The following is a 17,144-nucleotide window of genomic DNA, read 5'->3' as shown; positions in this document are numbered from 1 at the left end:
GAGGTTATTTATTGGTACATGGGCAATTTCCCAGTAGTTATATCACTGAAGAAAAATAGCTTCTGTGTTCCAGCAGCCATTAACTACCAGAGCTGCTAAAAGCCCCTCTCCCATCCATGATGGAATGCTGGTAGGCTCTATGTTGTGCTTGCAACTATCACTATCGGCAACTTCAGCTGCTTGGTGTTTGAGTGCAGCAGTCATGTTCTTTCTAGAAGAAAACACACCGCTTGCCTCTTTCTGTTTGTTGTTCTAAGATGTTTCCTGAGCCTTTGGTGTGTGTGTTGGGGGGGGGGGGTTGAGTGATATGTCCCTTTTAGGGCAGAGTATTTACTAATCACTAATTCTGAGCATTTTGATCAAATAGAAGTCTCTGCATTAATGTGCCAAGAAGTTTTTATGCCTGATGTCACAAGTAGCATTAATCTATAGTTTTTTGCATGTTCTAAAAGCTTTTAATTCCAGTTTTATAGTGAAGACATAGAGGCAACAGAACATGGATATAACCTAAGGTTACACAGCTAGAAAATACTAGGTCCACAACTCAGAGTTCAGGCTGTCCCACCAGGATATTTTCACCATAGACTATTTTAATAGAATTCCCAAATGGACTGTCTCTGCTGGAAGAAATAGAGTTATCAAACTTTGTTGATAGGAACAATTTCCTACCATTTCCCCTCCTTTCTGTCCCTTACCTTTTTTTAGTTATAGGAAACAAGTATGAGTTATGTTTTTTCTGCTTTATTCTGAAAAGAAACATTACAAAGTAGGAAATAGTCACTTTTAAAACTACAACTCTTTATCAGTGGAAGTGGAGAATTTTGATTAAAAGTCTATTAAAAATATTTTATTTGTTACTTTGAAAAGTGATTTACTCTATTCTTTAAACAATTAAAACTTTATTATAAAGTATTTATTTGTAAAATGACACAAAATAAGATTAAACCTCTGCTCAGATCATAAATTTTAGCTGTCCCACAGTGCTAAAGTGTCCTGTATTCTCATATTTGTATGATATTTTTTCTCACATCAATAAATGAAAAATATGACTTATCAAGGTTTTTTGTATTTGGGATAATATGATGTAACTAAGCCATGTTAAAGCGGGTTTAAAAAACAAAAACAAACAAAAAAGTCTGTTTTAACATAGCAGAGTGTCTTCTAACCCTACTTTTTTTTTTCCTTTTATAGGGCCTGACTGAGTCAGAGCTGATTGGGGAACTTTCGGCAGATTTTGAACGATCTATATATCAAGATAAACCATCTATGCCAGCTGACAAAATAGAAGTATGCTTCTGATAATGTCTTGTGGAGTCTAAATGTTCATTTTTAATCTAAGCTGGTTAAATAAAATTACCATACCTCTCAATCCAGAAATCACTCTCCTTCCCACCTTCATGTCCACCAGAATCATTCTTCTGAAGGATGTTAATAGTTACAACAGTGCCCTGCTTCTTGTGAAAGGATTCCATATATACTTTAGCCCTGGCTTCCTTTTCACCAGTTCATCCCAGTTTTACTCAACACACTCTGCACAATGTGGCATTTTGTTATGGTGCTTTACCTCCCTTACCCATCACACTCTTTACTAAAAGGAACTTGCATGGCAGGGTTTTTGGTTGTTTATTTGTGGTGTGTGTGCATGTGTGTGTGTGTGTGTGTGTCTGTTTATATGTGTGTGTGTGTGTGTGTGTGTGTGTGCATGTATATGTTAAAGCAATACTTTAAAAGGTTCTGAGTTATATTGGTGCTTCTTCAACCCCAAGATCTATCAGTTTAAAAAGTGCAGCCTTGAAGGATGACAAGAACATGCTTTGTTAGTGCTCTTTCTCCTGAGTGCTAGGAAAACTTTCCTAAACTGTGTGAATTTAAAATATTTGAAAATTATTGGACCCTGCCCCTAGAATTCCTCAGTGTATTTGGGGTGAAAATCTGAGAATATTTTTTCTCACAACATCTCCAGGGACCATTCAGACATACCTATTCTGTATCATTTAATACATTAGTGCACATATTTAAGACATACAAGATGGTCTCTGATAGCCCTTGACGTACTATCTGTATTAATGTGTTCTTCTTTCACTCATATGAAACCAGTCTCCAAGTTCTAATTACAGTCTCTAAAAAGTTTTTTTTAACATGTCTTGGCATGAATATTGCTCAATAAGCATTCAAAAGGATCATGCTTATTACTTACATCTAGCAGTGTCTGAGCCACTGTTGTTCAGTTTATTAGTCAGGTAGTTCTAAAGTTATTCAGAATACTTGCTTCTTTTCTCAGAAATCTAAGGACACATCCCAAAGTCCTGTGGGGGAGACTGTGCCTCGGGACTCCATGTGCAGTATACAGTCAGCTCCACCCAAACCAGCAGCATCCTTGGTGAGTGATGATGCCCTTGGCATTGAAAGAATCTTGGGCATGCTGTTTTTTCTTTGCTCCTCGGACTTGCTACTGTTTGTCACCATAACATTATTATTCTAAGAAAATGAAACAAAACTAACGGAATGTTGCTGTTCATTGTTCTTTGGGCATCAGGGCTGTGCTGGAAATCTCAGCACAATTAGAGGACAGATTGCTGCATCCCTCTGTCTGACCTTTGCTGTTTCTTATCTTTTTTATTTCTTTCTACTTTTAAATGTGTGGTATTTAACTAATTAAGTCCTCATTTGCTTTTGATCTTTGTGGGTTTTGTTCCTGTTCTCTGATGACTCAGGAACCACTGCTTCATACTAACAAAATTGGCTAGCTTTCTTTTTTTAGAACATGTTTTCCAGATCTTCCATAGTATCTCCTTGTTCATGATGCTAAGGATAAATCTGACCTGAAGATTTGCTACTGATTACCAGACATGCCTTCACTGACCTCCATTTGCTAGTCTCTCATATGATGTTTATAAGGATACTAGAGGATACTATAAAGGCTTTATGATGACCTTGAGAGGAGTATACATGTTACCCAGACATGAGAATGAGAAGTGTGCCCCAGCCCTTGGATGTCTTTCAGCAGTCTACAGATAAGGCCAGACCTCAAGTTATGACACACTCTTGACACTCCCATACTGAAAACAGGCAGCCTTCTCTTGAATAATTTACAACTGCTTCCATGCTGAGGCCAGCCAGGGTCACACTGAGAAGTGAGATTAGAATTTCCCAGGGAAAACAATGAGGCAGAAAAGTAAAGTACTTGATATACTTGGGATGTGTTCTTTCAGATGCTTTACAGAACCAGTACCTACATAATGAAAAAATTAATAAACACATTAATGTAGGGTGCTTATGCAAGTTAAGTGTGGTGTTTTTTCTATCTGTGAAAAACATTCTAGTGAGGAAACACTCCACTAAGTTTTAAAAGCCACTATGGAACAGTTGGGACCCACAGTTTGGAAAACAAGAACAAAGTCCTGACATTTGGCAGGACATTGTTTCTTCATTTCCCCTGACATCTCTCACTTGTGCTTCCTATTTTTTCTTTTAATGTCAGTGTAGCCAAATCTGACTTATAATGAATGAGCACATTTCATTCTGAATAACAATACTAAGGTAGGTGGTTCTCATTATGTACTGAGGAAAATCAATCACAATCAGGAGCCAACTATTAGCCACTGTTAACAAGTGGAAGCTACAGACAACAAACATGTGCCTTCTTCCCTGTGCCTGGACAGTCCCCAAAGCAAAGATCCTACCTCCATTCTCTTCTATTGCTTCTGTTACTTTTTCTACTTTCATTATTCATGAATCAAAATTCCAGCTAGATCTTTTAAGGTTTTTGATCTTGGTATATAAGTTGTACACACAGTGTTTAATATAACGAACTTGCTTTAATTTTTAATTTTTTATATTCCAAAACCTCCATTCTAATCATATTGATAGCTCAAACTATTAAAGACAATGCAGACTTGAAATAAATGTATGCCTTTCTAAATTGGTAAGGGTGAGTAACCACTTAGGATAATCCACCTGTCATCTTGCAGAAGAAGAGCTTGGTGCCAGATGATGCTGTAGAAACCTTGGCTGGAAGCTTGGGCGCAAGGGAAGCAGATCCAGAATATGAAAAATTTGTGGTGGATAAAGTCAAGGTAATGTCAGCTTTTACAAAACGACTTATTAATTATCTACTTCTGCCCTCCAAGGTGTTAGTGTTTTGTGTCTGTATATTATATAATGATCATCTGTCTTTCTTTAATACTACACATAATAAGATAACCCCTAGGAAGTTCCAATGTTGATTTACCATAATCGATAGGTTACATGCCTATGTACAGATTCCATGAATCACACTTTTGTCTACCTGTACTTGTCCTTTTCTGAGGAATCACAAGAAAAGTAGCGTGTATCTAATATACTTCCCAACCTGCCCTTAGGCCAGCAGGCCAAAAGCTGGTATCTGAGCCAGCTAAAGTATAACAGTGTTAAACTAAACAATGGTGAAGTTTAAGCTGTTGAGGAACTCATACCAATGACCATATGCTTGTTTGAAGTTAACAATAAGTTATCTTAAATTTAGTCTCTGAAGAGTGCATTGTAGAGAAGGAGACAACAACCCTAAGAATGATACTACTTTTCTTTAGGAGAAAGCTAAAGAAGAAGACCATGAAAAACTTGGTGAAAAAGAAGAAACAATTCCTCCCGATTATCAACTAGAAGTCAAGGTAAACAGGCTGAAGATTTTCCCATTTTGTTTTCTAATTGAATTTTACATACATAAAAAAAATGTACTGAGAACAGACCTGGAATATAAAGATCCTATTTCTTTATATTCAGACTCTAAATTGTGTTAGCACTAATACTGTGTTAGAATACCAGATATGGGGATAAAACACTTTTACATTTTTTCAAAAATTCATATATGTATGTGTCTGCTGAACTTATATCATTTCCCTTCTTCTCCCTCCACCTCCTCTCATGTCTTCACACCTTCTGTTCTCCCTCTCGAATACATACACTTTTTCTTAATTATTATTGCCTGTCTCTTTCTCTCTCCCTTCCTCCTCCCTTTCTCCCTCTCTCACACACATATACACATACAAATACAAATACACATACACACAAACACACATACATATATACACAGAACTTAATATATAGATACAAGCTAATGAGTCGATTTAGTGTTGCTTTTCTGTATGTTTATTCCTAGGGCTTACCACTTGGTATTGGATGAGTAATTATGAAGCTCATCCTTGGGAAGATTGTCTCTCCCTTGCACAGCATTCATTGACTAGGGGTGAAACCCCATGAGATTTCCCTCTTCCACATTAGCATGTCAACTGTTATTGTCATTGTTCAAGTCTTGTTTAGATAATCAAATTGTTAGGATCTTATGGGTACAGATTCCCTGTCATATAGAGAAGTTGCAGTCCTGCAGCATACATCCTAGTCTTCTTGTTTCTTATACTCATTAACCTGTTGTTCTGTGATATTCCCTAAGCCTTAGGTTTAAGAGTTTTATTAGATATCAGTTGGGGATAGACATCCCCATGATCAGTTGTTCTCTGCACTGTGATCAGTTGTAGCTTTCTGTAAAATCTTCATCTGCTATAAGAAGCCTCTCTGAGTGATGAGAGCTAAACTTACCTGATGAATTAGTATTAAGAACACAGTTAAAATACATACAAGTAACATTATATGGACTCAACAGCATATATTTGGAGATATACATGAATATACACATGCATGCATGCATACATTAATAATTAATGAAAAAAGCCATTGAAGTAGTTTGGAAAGAGAAGGAAATAAAGATGTTGTTATTAAAATACAACATCAAAACCAGAAAATGCCATTAAAGGTAATGATTTGGGAAAGTGGAAATAGTAGATTCTCCTCAAAGTTCCCTGGCCTCACTAGCCATAGACAGTTGGCTATGTCTACAGTACCACAAATGAATTCTCTTCTATTGGGCAGGACTTAAAGCCAATTGGAAAGCTGATGGGTACTATTACAGTACCTTTAGGCATCTTTCCATACTGGTCATTGTGGCTCATATCATCACAGATGGGTTGGACTATTGACATCTTTTCTCTCATTGCAACTTGTATAGTACTTTATAATATATAATGAAAGCTAAGCCTCAAGGAGAGGCTTCCAAGTCATATCCAGCTCAATTCCTCTAAGTCCTGTGTCCAAAGTAAATTATGATGTCAGCAATAGGGACTTACCTTCAAATTCTGGGAGTCAACCAAGGGTGACAGCAAGAGAGGCTAAAATATATTTTTAAGAAGCCTTTCTGCCTTCATATGTGAAGAAAAATTGACCTTTCACCCAACAAATATTATTTCCTCCACACATATGGTTTGTTACAACACCACAAATATAGGCAAACCTACTGCAGGTAAAAAACTCAAAATGAACAATTACTTCTTATATAGAAAACTTTGTATTTCTTAAATATAACTTGAAAGTATAAGAACCTAGACACTGAGTAAAGTAATAGATACATTGACCATCTTCTTCATACTGAAAGGGCTGGCTGTGTAGACCAAGTGACCAATAAAGAGATCCTATTGTGATCAATTTAAGTGTGGTCATTTACACAGGGCAGGTACATAGGCAGCTGAATAGTCATCTGTATAACATGCCACTAACAAGAAGGTTCAAATGCACTTTATTACTGTTACTAGAAGCTGAATTCATAGTCCTCATCCATCCACATGTACTAATTCATTGTGTAACTCAAGATCTCTCATTGAATTCTCCTTGTACAAAGTTCAAGTCCAAGTGGATCAAAGACCTCCACATAAAACCAGGTACACTGAAACTAATAGAAGAGAAAGTGGGGAAGAGCTCAGAACACATAAGCACGGGGGAAATTTTCCTGAACAGAACATCAGTGGCTTATGCTCTAATATTAAGAATTGACGAATGGGACCTTATGAAATTGCAAAGCTTCTGCAAGGCCAAGGGCACTGTCAAAAAGACAAAATGGTAACCAACAGATTGGGATAAGATCTTTACCAATCCTACATCTGATAGAGGGCTAGTATCCAATATGTACAAAGAACTCAAGAAGCTAGACTCTAGAGAATCAAATAATCCTATATTAAAAATGTGGTACAGAGCTACACAGAGACTTCTCAATAGAGGAATATCAAATGGCTGAGAAGCACCTAAAGAAATGCTCAACATCCCTAGTCATCAGAAAAATGAAAATCAAAACCACTCTAAGATTCCACCTCACACCAGTCAGAATGGCTAAGATTAAAAACTTAGGTGACAGCTGATGCTGGTGAGGATGTGGAGAAAGAGGAACACTCCTCCACTGTCGGTAGGATTGTAAACTGGTAGAACCACTCTGGAAATAAGTCTAGAGGCTCCTCAGAAAATTGGACATAGTACTACCTGAGGACCCAGCTATACAACACCTGTGCATATACCCAAAAGTAGCTTCAACATCTAAAAAGGACACATGCCCCACCATGTTCATAACAGCCTTATTTATAATAGCCAGAAGCTGGAAAGAACCCAGATGTCCATCAACAGAGGAATGGATACAGAAATTGTGGTACATATACACAATGGAGTACTACTCAGCTATTAAAAACAACAAGTTCATGAAATTCCTAGGCAAATGGATGGAACTTGAAGCTATAATCTTGAGTGAGGTAAACCAGTCACAAAAGAATACTCATGGTATGCAGTCACTTATAAATGGATACTAGCCCCCCCCCCCAAAAAAAGCTTGAAATACCCAAGAAACCATCCACAGAACTTATGAAGCTCAAAAAGAAGGAAGACCAGAATGTGGATGCCTTAGTCCTTCTTAGAAGGGAGAACAAAACAGAGGAGGAAATACAAGGTCGAATAGAGAAGCAGGGATTGAAGAAAAGATCTACAGAGACTGCCTCACCTAGAGAACCACCCTATATACAGCCACCAAATGCAAGCACTATTACCCATGCCAAGAAGTGTTTACTGGCAGGAACCAGACATGGATGTCTTCTTAGAGGCTCTCCCAAAGTCATATAGATACAGATGAGGGAGCTTACAGCTAAACGTCAGACTGAAAATGGGGACCCCAATGAAAGAGCTATAGAAAGGACTGAAAGAGCTGAAGGGTTTGCACCCTCATGGGAAGAACAACACCATCAACAGCCAAGGCACTGAGGTGGAGAGGGTGATTGGGAGAGGGAGCACCTTCATGAAAGCAAGTTGAGGGGGAGGAGGGAGGGGAATGTATGGGGGAATACCGAGCTATCCAATAAAATTGAAAAGAAACGTTTATTATCTCTCTATTTTATTCTGCAACCAAAAGTAATAGGATTTCTATAATTTGGAGGCTTAGACATACATTGCTTTACAAATTATTCAGGGCACTCAGGACCACAAATATGTCCTTTTCTGATCTCTGTTCCATAGAATCTGCCAATAGCTCAACATTAATAGCTCAATAGAAAGCTGGCTACTTTCTCCCTGCCCTCAGTGAATCTTACTAGCACTACTTCAAGGTTTTTCTGGTCCCTTTATTTACTGGTAGTTTTCACCTCTAAACTTAACTTCATATGTTTGTCAGTTAACTATTGCTCTGTTACAGTTCCAGGTTACTGTCTTGACCTCTTGTTTAAATACTGTTGTCATTTATCACCTATGCTCATATCAGGTCTCTCTTTATATAGTGAGGGTCTGTACGTAGATGTCAAATTTCCTCCCTCCTGACACTGAATGGTGAGGTGGTAGAAAGTAGATTTCAATCTGAATACAGAACAAAGGAGCCCCCAGAGTTTCATGCCTTACTTGGTATGTTACTGCCTTTGTCACTAAGACTTGGTTTAGAACTAGTAGATTCCTCAAGTTAAAAAAGGTGGGGGTCAAAGCTGCGAGTGAATTCAGAGGACAAGAAGAGGGTTGTGTTAGCTATAAGAAAATAGTGAATAGCTCTAAACACAGCACATGTGAGAATAGAAAAAAAGCATAGCATTTTGACCATTTCACAAGAGAAATCCTCATATGTACCTATGTACTCATTTATTTTTCTACATATAAATAAATTGAATTGATCATTAATTTATAGATCTCTCTTTACTAAAGAGGCTCAAATGCTTCATTGTTTTTGTTCTATATTCAAAAGTGGCACTTAAAATCGTTTGAAGCTTAACATAATTTGAGTCCTAAATTTGAGAGTACCCCACCCACAAGATAAGGCCCCTGAGAGTTGGGACTTCAGCTGATATTTAATATGGTCCCAGTTTTCCCTTATAAATAAGAGGTTTGTTGGCATACCCCTGGAACATACTACTTAAATAGTTCACATGAGTTTCTTTTCTGACCATCTCTGGTCTTCTAAGTCACAAGCCACACCAAATGTGCTGTCAGACTCCTTGGCCAAGGAAGGCTGATACATGTAAGCCAACTGTGAATATGAACTGAATTGGAGTGGATATATTCTCTGCTAAGATAATTTTCTTAAATTGAACAATCTATATTAAAATATACAGTAGGTTTAACCTGTTGATTCCTTGTAATGTGTATAGGTTTCATATTTGGAATAACACATAAAATAATTGATGCCATGTTTTCACTCTGAATAGGATAAGGATGGAAAACCACTCCTGCCAAAAGAACCTCAGGAACAACTTGCAGTAAGCAATCTGCTTTCTCTAATACTGTCTGTCTTCTGTGGTAATCTGGGAAGGGCCTAGCTTTTCAGAATGTGATATTGATAGATACTGACGAAGCGTTTGTTGATAAGTTTTCTCCTTTTTGCAGCCCTTAAGCGATGACTTCCTTCTTGATGCATTGTCTCAAGACTTCTCTAGTCCTACAAATATATCTTCTCTTGTAAGTACAAATTTTCTGAGTATATTTTTCTTTCTTTCTTTCTCTTTTTCTTTTCTTCTTTCTTTCTTCCTTCCTTCCTTCCTTCTTTTCTCTCTTTTTCTTCCTTCCTTCCTTCTTTCATTTTTGTTTAGTTTTGGTTTTGGTTTTTGGTTTTTAAAGGCAGGGTTTATTTACACCTCTGGCTGTCCTGAAACATTCTTTGTAGACTAGGCTGGCCAAGAACTTAGAGATCCACCTGCCTCTGCCCCCTGAGTACTAGGACAAAAGGCATCCTTCACCACTGCCTAGTGTTCTGTTCTCCTGGATAACTTTTGACTTGGGAAAGGGGTTATAAATATTAATGGTGATCAACCCCTCATTAGGAATTTCTTATGTCTGAAATATTATTCTAAAACACTGGATGTTTTCAACAGACTAATTGAATCAACAACCAGGTCTTATATTAAGTGGCCTTATAAAAACAGAATTTCAATTTGAGTTTATCTAACATCACTTTTCATACCACTTCATTTTCACCATTTGTCACTGTCCAGATTGTCTCCTAAGAAATATTAGCTTCATGTGAAATAATCATTACTCAAAGAGAATTTTATTACCAGGTTGTTTGGAGAATATTTAATAATGTTGAGTGTGTTCTCTTCTCTAGGACTTCCATGGCTTATGCAAACATGTAAACCTGTTAAAGTTCCCAAAATTATACAGCTAAAGCATCCAAGTTATCTATTTACAGTGAACATTGTTTATCATAAAGTTCATATATTTTTGACAGTCAGTTAGAAAATGAATATGTTCCTATATATACAATGACAGGGAATATGTATTGGTTGGGATGAGAAGAAAAAAGGGCTCTTGTGATTTCCTCAGGTTTTTGTGCTTTAAAGCCAATCATTACATGGTTCTTAAAATGTCTTAAATCTTAAAATGTACTGGTAGGTATAACAGAGGAAAGAGGTTGCAATAAGCTCAAATTTAAAGTAAAATTTAGAAAGATATAACAGGCAACACAAGAGCTAAACTGATTGTGGTAGAAACATTGTGCACAACAATTCTAGAGAAAAATACAATCAGTACAATTCATAAAACCTAAATAAACAAAAGCAAAACTAAATAAAACACTAAACAGAAACTAAAATTTAAAGAACTGTTCACAAATGTTTTCTGCTTCTTTCATTAGAAGCTAATTTTTCTAAATGTAAGTATCTAGGTAGTCCCTGTAGAGTTAGCAGCTCAGTGGTTAAGATCTCTGTTGCTCTTACAGAAGATCCAGGACCTACAACTTTAACTCTAGACCCATGGGGTCTAATTACACTTCTTATACTCACAGATACCAGGCACACACATGGTGTACATATATACATGCAAGTAAAAGAACACTAATATACATAAAATAAATATTTAAAAAGCTATATATTTTAAATTTAACATACATCCATGCTTTAAATAAAAATCTTGAAAGTGTCAATTCCATAATTGCATCTGTTTGGTTTCTCTTCTTTTTAAAGATTATTTATTCACATTTCAATTGTTGTCCCCCTTCACTGTCTCTCCTCCAGAAACTTCCCATTCCTTCTCCTTTGCCTCTAAGAAGGTACTAACCCATCCACCCACCCACCCACCCACCTATCCACTCTTAGCTAACCCCTTCAGTATCCTCCTCCTCTGGGGCAACAAGCCTCTACAGAACCAAGCCCCTTCCCTCCCATTGATGCCAGATAAGACAGTCCTATGCTTCATGTGTGGCTGGACCCATATATTATGGGTCCCTCCATGTATACTCTTTGGTTGGTGATTTGGTCCCTGAGAGCTCTGTGGGGTCTGGTTAGTTGATATTGTTATTCTTCCTATGAGGTTGTAATCCCATCCAGCTCCTTCAGTTCTTCCCCTGATTGTACCATTAGGGTCCTCAGGCTGTGTCTGCATCTGTCTTAGTCACATGCTGGCAGAACCTCTCAGAGGACAGCCATACCAGGCTCCTGTCTGCAAGCACTTCTTGGCATCAGCAATAGAGTAGGAGTTTGGTGTTTGTAGATGAGCTGGTTCCCAGGTTGAGCCATCTCTGGGTGGCCTTTCCTTCAGTTTTCGCTCCATTTTTTTGTCCCTGTATTTCCTTTAGAAAAATCTCTAAGAGGTGGTCTCTTCAGTTTCTATTTCCTCATTGTTAGGGAGGTAATGTCATCCTTATTTGATCCTGGGAGCCTCTTACATCCTGGCATCTAGGACTTTCTAGTGGTTACCCACATCACCCTCCTCCACATGGCTACTTATTTCTATTCATTCTCTTGGCCCACTGGACTTCTCTCCTGTTTTTTCCCATACCTGGTCCTGCACCTACCTTTTTTGTCCCTCTCTCTACCATCTCCCACCCAGGTCCCTCCTTCCCTCTGCCTCTCATGTTTATTCTGTTTCCCCTTCTAAGTGAAACTGAAGAATTCATACTTTGGCTTTCCTTCTTGTTAAGCCTCATATAGTCTGTGAGTTGTATCCTAGGTATTCTGAGTTTTTGGGCTAATATCCATTTCTCACTGAGTACATACCATATGTGTCATTTTGAGTCTGGGTAAACTTATTCAGGATGATATTGATTATTCCCATCCATTTGCCTGCAAAATGTATGAAGTCATCATTTTTAATAGCTGAGTAGTATTTCATTATGTAAATGAGCCAAATTTTCTGTATCAGTTCTTCCCTTGAGGGACATTTGGGTTGTTTCCAGTTTCTAGCTATTATAAATAAGGCTATTATGAACATAGTGAAGCATGTATCTTTGTTATATGTTGAAGAATCTTTTGGGTATATGCCCAGTTGTGCTATAGCTGGGCCTTCAGATAGGACTATTTACATTTTGTGTTCCATTTTTATTAGATAGTTTCTTTATTTACATTTTAAATGTTATCCCCTTTCTCCATTTCACCTCTGGAATCCTCCTATCCCATCCCCCAGTCTTTATGAGGGTGCTCATCTACCACCCTCTCCCACTCCCTCCCTCCTCCCCGCCCTGACATTCCCCTACACTGTAGCATCAGGCCTTCACAGGACCAAGGGCCTCTCCTCCCCTTGATGCCCAATAAGGCCATCCTTTGCTACATATGCCTCTGGAACCATGGGTCACTCCATGCATACTTTTTGGTTAGTGGTTTAGTCCCTGGGAGTTCTGGGGGGGGGGTCTAGCTGGTTGATATTGTTGTTCTTCCTATAGGGTTGCAAACCCCTTTAGCTCCTTCAGTCCTTTCTGTAACTCCTCCATTGGGGACCCCGATCTCAGTCTAATAGTTGGCTGCAAGCATCAGTCTCTGTATTTGTCAAGCTCTGTCAGAGCCTCTCAAGAGACAGCTATATCATATTCTTATAGCATGTGCTTCTTGGCATCTGCAATATTGTCTGAGTTTGGTGACTGTATATGGGATGGATCCCTAGGTGGGGCAGTCTCTGGGTGGCCTTTCTTTCAGTCTCTACTCTACACTTTGTCTTCATATTTCCTGCTGCAAGTATTTTTCTCCCCTTTCTAATAAGGATTAAAGCACCCACACTTTGGTCTTCCTTCTTCTTCAGCTTCATTTGGTCTGCGAGTTTTACCTTGGGTATTTCAAGCTTTTGGGCTAATGTCCACTTATCAGTGAGTACATACCATGTGTGTTCTTTTGTGATTGGGTTACCTAACTCAGGGTGATATTTTCTAGGTTCATCCATTTGTCTAATAATTTCATAAAGTCATTGTTTTAAATAGCTCAGTAGTACTCCATTATGTAAATGTACCACAATTTCTGTATCCATTCCTCTGTTGATGAACATCTGTGTTCTTTCCAGCTGCTGGCTATTATAAATAAGGCTGCTATGAACATAGTGCAGCATGTATCTTTGTTATATGTTGAATCTTCTTTTGGGTATATGCTCAGTGATATAGCTGGGTCCTCATGTCCAATTTTCTGAGGAACCACTAGAGTGATTTCCAGAGTGGTTGTACCAGCTTTCAATCCCACCAACAATGGAGGAGTGTTCCACTTTCTCCACAACCTGGCCAGCATTTGCTGTCACCTGAGTTTTTGATCTTAGCTATTATGACTGGTGTGATATGGAATCTTAGATTTGTTCTGATTTGCCTTTCTGTGATGACTAAGGATGTTGAACATTGCTTTAGGTGCTTCTTGGCCATTCAATATTCCTCAGTTGAGAATTCTTTGTTTAGCTCTATATCCCGTTTTTAATAGGGTTATTTGACTCTCTGGAATCTATCTTCTTGAGTTCTTTCTGTGTATTGGATATTAGCCCTCGGTAAAGATCTTGGTTGCCATTTTGTCCTGTTGACAGTGTCTTTTGCCTTACAGAAGCTTTGCAATTTTATGAGGTTCCATTTGTCAATTCTTGATCTTGAAGCATAAGCCATTTGTGTTCTTGTGCCTAAGTATTTGAGGCTCTTCCACATTTTTTCTTCTATTAGTTGCAGTGTACCTGGTTTTATGTGGCAGTCCCTCATCCACTTGGACTTGAACTTTGTACAAGGGGATAAGAATGGATCAATTTTCATTCTTCTACAGGCAGACTGCCAGTTGAACCAGCACCATTTGTTGAAATGCTCTTTTTGCCACTGGATAGTTTTAGCTTCTATGTCAAATATCAAGTGACCATAGGTGTGTGGGTTCATTTCTGGATCTACAATCCTATTCCATTTATCTACCTGTCTGTAACAATACATGCAATTTTTATCACTATTGCTCTTGTCTTAGGGTTTTACTGTGGTGAGCAAATATTATGACCAAGGCAACTCTTATAACACATTTAATTAGAGCTGGCTTACAGATTCAGAGGCTCAGTCCATAATCATCAAGGTGGGAACATGACAGCATCCAGGCAGGCATGGTTCAGGAGGAGCTGGGAGTTGTACATCTTCATCCAAAGGCTGCTAGCTGAATACCATCTTCAGGGTTAGCTCCCTTTGTGATTTCTTTATTGTTTCTATTTACATTTTTATATTCTGGACTTTTTTTGTTCAATTTTTTTACCTTTTTGATTGTATTTTTCTGTATTTTTTAAGGGATTTATGTGGGTCCCCTTTAAGGGCTTCTACCTGTTTGCCTACATTCTCCTGTCTTTAAGGTAGTTATTTATTTATTCCTTAAGGTTCTCTATCATCTTCATGAGATGGAATTTTAGGTCAGAATCTTGCTTTTCAAGTGGGTTCGAGTATTCAGGGCTTGCTGTGATGGAAGAACAGTATTCTGATGGTGCACTCATTTCTGTTGCACATGTTCTTGAGCTTTCCTCTCCCCATCTGGTTATCTCTGGTATTAACTGGCCTTGATGTCTTAACTGGAGCTTGTCCCTCCTGTGAGCCTGGTTCTGAGGACCTCCTTGGAGTCAATCTGTCTCTGAGTATGGATGTTTTGGAGGTGTGTGTGTGTGTGTGTGTGTGTGTGTGTGTGTGTGTGTGTGTGTGTGTGTTCTGGATCACCTGATCTGTGAGCCTTGTTGTGACAGACTTCTTAGGGGTCAAACTGTTTGTGGGTGTGGGAGAGGATCTGGGGCACCAGCTCTGCCCCAGGCAGAGTTACTAGCTAGAGGAAGGATGGTGTGTCTCTCCTGGGCACTGTGGGGGTCTCAGTTAAACCAGATATTGGGGCCAAATAGGGTGTATCTCTCCTTAGAGCCTGGTTATGATAGACTTCCTGGGAGTCAAGCTGTCTCTGGATATAGGAAAGGTCAGGAGTGTACAGGCCCTGGCTGGGGCAGAGTTGTATTTGTTCAGTTTCAAGAGCAAAATATTTAATATAACACGATACATATTTTCTAAAGTTATGAACCTTTAATTTTTTTGTTAAATGTTAAAAAGGAATGACTGCATGTATTGTAAGCATGACTGCTTATAGATAAGTTATGTAAATGATACTGTATGTGCTAGTTTCTTGGTGAAAACAGATCAGTGAATAATATCAACTTCTAAACTTATATTAAAAATACAAAATAAATGAATAAAAAATAAAGATACAGAAATGTGAATCTGTGCATTAAGGTGGTTTGTTTTAAAAGAATGATGGCTACTCCCTCTATATAAATTAGTTTGCTATTAAAGTACTTCTAAGGTACTTTCTATACATTTGAGAAGTAAATATACAAAAATATGAAATCATAAATATTTTAAAATGTTTTAGGAATTATTAACTCAATGAACTTTTGGACTTTTGCTGCAGTGACGATAGGTAAAAATTCCAGCCCAGATTCTGAGAGAAAATTCACAGCATAATTCACAGGAATAAAAGGAAATTGATGTAGATGGGGAATGTTGGATGGGAAAGTGATCTGGAGAATAAATCATTATTTCAGAAAGTTTTTCAAATAATTTTTTGTATTCAAAATAATCTAGGACTGATGGTTTAAGATATATAACACAATGTGTTAGCAGCAGTAGTATGTCACCATGCAGTTATTCAAAGAGAACATGAGATATAAACCTGTAATTATGACAGTAGGAAATAGGCCTACTGTCCCTTGTTTTCAGCAATATGCATTCATAGATAGGGTCAGTGCTGTGGATCTTTAAAGACCCATTTATTACAAAATAATGAAGTTCATGTTTCTAAATAGAAGAAACTATTTTGAAGATTTTTACCATAAAGAAATGATAAATATTTACATAGATACGTTTAACCCAATTTAAACATTTTATATAAATGTACCTTGTCAGTGTACTTTACTCCATCTATATGTAGAGATTTTTCACTTTTATATTTTAGTTAAAAATAAACTTGTTTAAAAATTTCTCTTACAGGACTAGAGAGATAGATAGCTCAGTGGTTAAGAGCACTGTCTGCTCTTCTAGATGTCCTGAGTTCAATTCCCAGCAACCACATGGTGGCTCACAACCATCTGTAATAAGATCCAGTGCCCTCTTCTTCTGTATCTAAGGACAGCAGCAGTGTACTCATATACATAAAATAAATAATTCTTTTAAAAATTCCTCTTCCAAAAAATTCCTACCTCTCATTGGTGTCTGTAACAATGAGCATCACAATTTTTAAAGTTTTAACTTTCTCTTTTCCAAATGGAGTATCAGACATAAGGCTACACTACTCCTTCTAACCTCCAAACTCCTCCTCAACTTGGCATCTCTAGACCTCTGGCCATCTGAATGAAATATTCCATGTTTCAGTATAGTGTCTTTAGGCTATTCTAGGATGTTAATGTCGTAATTTTGATAGGACTTAACCCATTGGCATTTCCCATTACATCGTACTTCTTATTTTGAATTCATTTGAAAAGAATCTAAGCTAAAAATTTATTTAAAATCAAAATAATAATAATAAAATTCATGTCTATAACATATAGAACTGTAGAGCAAATAATTGCAAAATAATTTTTTAAAGATTTTGATAATGCAG

At 37.6% G+C, this 17,144-nt stretch overlaps 1 protein-coding gene across 11 annotated transcripts in view; it reads left to right on the top strand.

The window, feature by feature from the left end:
* Nucleotides 1-17,144, top strand: part of CAST (calpastatin) — a 91,623-nt gene that overhangs the window by 57,990 nt on the left and 16,489 nt on the right. For all 11 annotated transcript variants that reach the window (XM_080925220.1, XM_080925221.1, XM_080925216.1 and 8 more), the window contains 6 exons: nt 1,192-1,287; nt 2,282-2,380; nt 3,972-4,076; nt 4,569-4,649; nt 9,525-9,575; nt 9,703-9,774. In XM_080925220.1, the coding sequence (XP_080781346.1) occupies nt 1,192-1,287; nt 2,282-2,380; nt 3,972-4,076; nt 4,569-4,649; nt 9,525-9,575; nt 9,703-9,774 (504 nt within the window). The remainder of the gene's footprint in view (nt 1-1,191; nt 1,288-2,281; nt 2,381-3,971; nt 4,077-4,568; nt 4,650-9,524; nt 9,576-9,702; nt 9,775-17,144) is intronic.

This window comes from Micromys minutus, assembly GCF_963924665.1.
Source record: "Micromys minutus genome assembly, chromosome: 11".
Lineage (NCBI taxonomy): Eukaryota > Metazoa > Chordata > Mammalia > Rodentia > Muridae > Micromys > Micromys minutus.
The sequence above is the reverse complement of the archived record's forward strand: the minus strand, read 5'-3'. Positions and strand labels throughout refer to the sequence as shown.